Here is a 6281-nt window from a genome sequence, read left to right on the forward strand (position 1 = left end):
AGGCCCGAAAACCCGGCAGACTTCAGCCTCGTCCGTGGACCTGGCCCCGTGGCGCCGACGCCCGCGCCCGAGACCCGGGACCCAGAAGGCAGGTTCCCGCCCGTCGGCCGCCGCTAGGTGGTGCGGCCTAGCGCGGGGGGCTCCACCCGGGAGCTCCACCCGAGGGTGGCCGCCCCGGAGCTCGCGGCGGGAGAGGCCGCCGCCTTCCGAGCCCCCGCGATCGGGCTCGCCGTGCAGCCCCGGGCCCGGCCCGCCCCGCCCCGCCCCCGGCGGCGGGCAGTGCGAACACGGCCGGAGACGGCCTCGCGGGCCCACTTCCAGGGACTGTAGCATCGCGCCCGGAGCCCAGAAGACAGGGCCGGCACCGGGGAAATTCAGCTGCCCGACTCGCATGGAAGAGACCACCGCGCAGGACCTTCCCGCCCACCTCCACGCTCGTGGCCAGGGACAGCAGCCAGGGTCCCTCAACCTGGTCGCCACCGCCCCACTTAAACATGGAGACCGCAGAAACGGAGGCGCCCCTTATAATCATGGCCGCCGCCCCACTTAAACATGGCGGCTGGAGAAACCGCAAGGGAGGAGCCCTTCACAAACATGGCCGTCTCCCCGCCCATACGTAAAACGCCGACTCTGTTGGGTCACATACCTGGGGACGCCGAGCGGTGATTGGCCAGTCTTCTGGTGGCGTCACACGCCGCGGCGCGAGCCAAGGGCCGCCGGATCTCTTCTCCGGTGGAAAGGATTAGGCTGGGCGCGGGGCCTTGGCTGCGGGGCTGGGAGCGGCAACGCGCCGCTCACACTCATGAGGAGCCGGAAGGTGAGGGGGGCGGAGGCCGCGTGGGAGCTGAGGCTGAGCCACTGGACGCCTCGGAAGGAGGGGGGAGGGGTCTACGCCTGTGTCTCGACCCCCGGAAGGGGTCTCCCAGGCCACGCCCCCCGGGGGGGGTTCTCTCAGGCCACGCCCTTAGCCCCCTCCCCCCCCGCACCCCCCCCCCCACACACAGAAGCACACACCAGACACACAGGCGCACGTACCCTACACCCCCCGGCTGGAGGGCTCTGAGAAGGATGTTCCCAGACAAAGTTCTGGAACGGGGGGCTCCCTCTCCAGAGCTAGTCTGAACCCCCGATACTCTGACGCTGCCCGGCCCGGAGTCTGTCTGCCCAAGTTGGGGCACACGACGAGGGGTCCACCCCGGAGGGTGGAGAGAATTGAGGGGCGGTAGCTCCTGGTACTGGTTGCCGTCGGGCGGTCTAGGGCCCGGGACTGGATACGCCCTGCCTATGGAGGTGGGCCTCTTGGGGATGGGAGCCGCACCTGGGCTCTCCTGGTCTGTTCTCCTTTTTATTGTTTGTACCTTTGACTCCAAAGTGGATCTCCTGAAGACCCCATGTGGATGGCACTTTCCCAGTCTGACTTCCCTGCCTTGTGATGGATTGTTTAGCTCCGCCGCTTGGGGATTCCCAAGAATCCTCCTGCAATGCAGGAGGCGCGGGTTCCATCCCTAAGTGGGTAAGATCCCCTGGAGGAGGAGATGGCAACACACTGCAGTATTATTGCCTGGAGAATCCCATGGACAGAGGAGCCTAGAAAGTCGGACACGACTGAGTGAGCTCTTGCTGTTTGCAAGATCTTCCATAGTCCTTGAGTTGCAGCATTTGTAGTGTTGCATCTGACTATAGATCTCTTTGCAGTTATCCTACTTGAAATTCAGTTATTTGAGATTGCTGGGTTTGTACATTGTTCTTCAATAAATTTGGGAAGTTTTCAGCCCTTATTTTTTCCAATATTTTTTGTACTCCTTTCTTCCTGGTACTCCCATTACATGTATGATGGTTCATTTAGTGGTCTCTGAGGCTCTCTCCATTCTATTTCATCCTTAATTCTCTTTGTTTTTCCGTTTGTGTAACCTAGCAATCTATCTTCAAGTTCTCTTATTCTTCTGGTCCATATCTATTCTTGAGCACTGCCCACTCCAAACCCACCAGTGAATTTTTAATTTCAGCTATTGTAATTTTCAACTCCTGAGTTCCCATTTGGTTTTTTTATAATGTCTGGTTTTTTTTTTTATTGATAATCTCTTATTTGGTATGAAGTCATTAAATCTTTAATCATGGTTTCTCTTAGTTCTTGAACATGTTTAAAATGGCTAGCTTGAAGTTCTTCTCTGATAAATCCCGCATCTGATCACTGTCACAGGCAGTTTCTTTTACTTGCAATTATTCTAGTGTTTGGGTCTACATTCCTCTTTCTTTGCATGCTTCCTAATTTTCTGTTGAAAACTGGACATTTTAGATACTATAGCAACTCTGGGTACTGGGTCCGCCACCCCTGCCCTGAGTGGTAACAAGCCCTCTGAGGAGCGGTTGCACCCTAGTATTTTAAGGACTATGTAGAAAGCACCTAGAGGCACCTTGCTGCTACTGGAGGGCCTACACAGCACTCGCCCCAGAACCCGGCGGGGTCTTAGCTCAGTCCCCCTGACAAGCCACCAGGGCTTTCATGTGGTAACTCTGGTGGCAGAGCAGGGAGAGGGGCTCCAATGAGTGTGTGACCCAAGCAGGGTTCTCTCCCGAGTTTGAAGTGGGAGTGCTCGTCCTTTTAAGGCTGTTCAGCACGAGCAGAACCTGAGCATCAACACTTGGGTGATGGCAGCTGTCACGAGGGCCAGTCCATTTCCCTCACACCCCACCTTGAGAAAGCCAGTGTGACCCAGGATCAATACATTTGGAGTTGGACTCTTAACTGTGAGACCTATTGGCGTCATGTCTGGGTCTCTAAAGAGCTCCAGTGCCACTGTCCTTTATGTCTCAGTGCAGAAAAGAATTCAGCAAGAGCAAAGTGATGGATAAGAAGTGATTATTAGAATGGATGCTTGTGCGGTTTACGAGTGGGTGGAAGAGGGGGTGTTGTACCCTGAGAACTTAGGCTTTAGTTTCATAATCAAAGGAAAAGTGGACAGGGAGAGAAGAACTTTGTCTTCCTTGAGTAGACATCATGCTTCCATCATCAGCTCCTCCTCCAGGCTGAGCAGGGGAGTTTTCTTGTCCCTATATGGTCAAGCAAGGTCCACAAATTATTGTTTTGTGTATGCAGAGAGCACATCCTAGGGATCGCTACCTTACTGAGCTCACTGGGCAGGACATGGGGCTCATGTCACCACTGTTTTATTGTCTGGGGGCACGTCTTATACTTCTGTCTCATGGTTTTGTTGCTAAGCAAGCCTGCTTTCTCGAGTAATTGCTGACTTAATGGGGGTCTTTTCCGTATTTTTTCCATTTACAATCTCCTAGTGGGATTCTCCAGGCAAGGATACTGGAGTGGGTTGCCATGCCTTCCTCCAGGGGATCTTCCCAACCCAGGGATCCAACCTGTATCTCTTATGTCTAAGGCTCTGCGGGTGGGGGTGGGGGTGGGGCGGGGCAGAGATGGGTGAGAAGCTGCTGTTAAAGGTTTCTCAAGGAGCTTGTGTGATTTCTGATCTCTCCTCCACTTTGGCACGTGTTGCCCCCCATCCAGCTGGTCGGTGTCTCCAGGTCTCGATTACGGTGACTGGGGCTGTCTAGCTTGCCCTCCACGACTCCCTCCTCCCTGTCACCCACCTCTCTCACTTTCAAGTTCTCACCTGAGCTTTCGTGTGTTGTTTGCTAAGTGTCTAAGTGTCCCCATCCTGGAACAGAGAAAGCAGTTAGTGAAGAAGCGGGTGAGACTCACATAAAGCCCGGTCTCATCTTCATTTTGACAGACGTGCAGGTCGTTGGCTCCAGGGAAGCTGAGGGATGCCCCGGGCGGGAACTCCCTTGTCATCTTCGCTGCTTTTCTGAAAACCTAAAATTACTCTTAAGTAAAATGATTGTAAAGTAATTAACCTCCAATTAAAATAAATAAATTTAAATTAAAAAAAGGAATTAACAGTGGTAATACTGATTAAAAAAAAGAAATGATTGTAAGCTTTATTGTTTTAATTAATCCTTTCCTTATTACTAGAAGACTTGATTTGCCTTCTTAGCGAGGTGGCGGTGGGGTGGTTTGTCAGCATCGAGGTCTGTCCACCAGCAGCTGGAGCGCCTTCAAGCCAATGAGATTGGGACCCCTCCCCTGAGATTTCAAGGAGGGGACATGGAGGGGTGTCTTTTGCTTTTTTTGCTTTTTACCAAGAACTCGGGACACCCTGTAAAAGTTCGAGAACCTTCTGAGCAGGGACACAGGCTGCTGTCTTTCCACAGTCAGTAAAAACATGGGGGCGGGAGAGGCCGTCTCTGAGTCTCTGACGGGCCTCTGGTCTGGCTCAGCTGGCAGGTGGAGTGCGGTCCTCAGCGCGCCTCCGAGCCCGGAGCTGCTCAGCTGCGTCAGCCTCAGCCCAGGATACCCACGTCACCACGTCTGCCCAGACAGCATGTCAGGTGAGCCTCACCCCTCAGAGACAGGACTGGATGGAGTGTCTACCTTTCCATGAAACGTGTTGCATTAGAAAGCCTGGGGCGAGGCCAACAGACCAGCATGAAGGTCACGGTGCTGGGACCGTGGGAGGATCCACCTCAGGGCTTGTGCTGCCCTCTGAGGGCAGTGGGCTTAGCAACCTCTGCCAGGCAGCCTGAGCGACGTGGGCACGGGCTGTGCTGCTCCCCACTGTGGGCAGGTGAGGAGGGAGGGGGCCCGTGTCTGCCGTCCAGGGTCTTGCAGGCTTGGCAGCCAGGCAGCCCCAGCTCCTGGAGCTGCTCCCTGAGCCACAGCCTGGGGTCTGGCTGGACTGGGTCTCACAGCCGCACCGGCCCATATCTCCCAGGGCACTGCTCCTTAAAGCTGCGCTGAGTCAAGTCCCGTTCCTGCGCCCGGGACACAGAGCTCTGTCTCCTGGGAGCCCACGTCCCAGCAAAGACAAATGGAAACTGGTTCTTGGGTTGTCGTTTCACTTGTCACAGCACCCTTCGGGGGCAGCACTGGGCATGTCTGGACTCTCTCCCAGCCATCCATCTGGACGCTGCCCCTTCACTGGAAACCATGAAAGGACCCTGTCCTCGAAGCTGTGGTTCCAGCAGGGACGCTGTCGGCCAGGAGCAGGACAGACAGCCTCCAGGGTTGAGGCGTGTTAATTATATGCCATCTGCTTCGTACCCCAAAACATGTCTGGTGTCCCCTTGCATGTTCTCTCCTGACAGACTCCCTCATCACACAAAGCCACCGACAGGCGGACGTCCAAGAAGTTCAAGTATGACAAAGGTCATCTTGTGAAGTCAGAACTCCAGAAACACCGGAGTGACAGCGCTGCCACGCCCTCCGAGACCCCGGGTACACACGAACCTTTGGCGTCGGCCGAAGATGGGGCCTCGCTTCTGGGAAAGGAAGCTGGCGGCTCCACTCCCCAGGGGACAGCTGGTCCCCTCCCAGGGCGCTGTGGAACCGAGAGCGATGCCAGCCCGGCAGAGACTGAGGACGAGCCACTCCCACCGAGACATGGGGCCCCTGTGGGAGGAGAGTCCAACGGTGGCTGCCCCACTAGGGATGGGGCGGCACTGGACCTGGAGCAGGGCCCCGGGGCCCCACTGCTCATGGACGGCAGCGCCCTTCTGGACGACGATAGCAACCAGCCAATGCCTGTGAGCCGCTTCTTTGGAAATGTGGAGCTCATGCAGGTAAGGCCAGTGCTTCTCTCCCACTCAGGACGGGCATCCCCAGCAGACCGCATGCTCGGTCCTGACCTCGGTCCTCACATGTGCACGCTGATCGGTGCAGATCACACACAGTAAGAACTCTCACTGGGGAGGAGAGAGCAAAACAGATGCCAATTTGGGGCCCCACCCCCCTAAGTCCCAGAACTGATGCCCTGGTGAGTGCAGGTGTGGGCAGGCCTGGCCCTGTGTGCGTCTGGGCCCTGCTGTGCCATGGGAAGTCGTGGCCGTGGCCTGTGGTTCTCTGGGCAGCTGCCCACACTTGCCGGGCTGGCTCCTGCCTTTAACCCAGTGCCTCTCCTTCCCTCCATCATGCAGAGGGGAGTTGAGCCCACACGGGGCTGGAGCCAAGGGGCTTATGCCGGGTGTTTTCTTCCCTCCAAGGACCTCCCGCCAGTGTCTTCATCCTGCCCTTCCATGAGCAGACGCGAATTTAGGAAAATGCATTTCAGAGCCAAAGATGACGAGGAGGATGACGCCGATGGTGCGGAAACGTAGAGGGTGAGAGGCACATGCTGATTCTCTGCACGTCTAGTACCATTGACAGTGATGATTTTGCAGATTACGGGGTTTATTCAAAACACGTCTCCAAGAGGACGTGCTCATAATCA

At 56.1% G+C, this 6281-nt stretch overlaps 1 protein-coding gene across 1 annotated transcript in view; it reads left to right on the forward strand.

Moving 5' to 3' along the window:
• Nucleotides 1–735: 735 nt before the first annotated feature.
• C16H1orf174 (chromosome 16 C1orf174 homolog) overlaps nucleotides 736–6281 on the forward strand; it is a 5917-nt gene continuing 371 nt past the window's right edge. The window contains exons 1-4 of the mRNA XM_061382951.1: nucleotides 736–817; nucleotides 4294–4404; nucleotides 5161–5634; nucleotides 6055–6281. The exon at nucleotides 6055–6281 is cut by the window's right edge and continues 371 nt beyond it. Coding sequence (XP_061238935.1) covers nucleotides 803–817; nucleotides 4294–4404; nucleotides 5161–5634; nucleotides 6055–6168 — 714 coding nt within the window. The 5' untranslated portion in view covers nucleotides 736–802 and the 3' untranslated portion in view covers nucleotides 6169–6281. The remainder of the gene's footprint in view (nucleotides 818–4293; nucleotides 4405–5160; nucleotides 5635–6054) is intronic.

This window comes from Bos javanicus, chromosome 16 (genome assembly GCF_032452875.1).
Source record: "Bos javanicus breed banteng chromosome 16, ARS-OSU_banteng_1.0, whole genome shotgun sequence".
Lineage (NCBI taxonomy): Eukaryota > Metazoa > Chordata > Mammalia > Artiodactyla > Bovidae > Bos > Bos javanicus.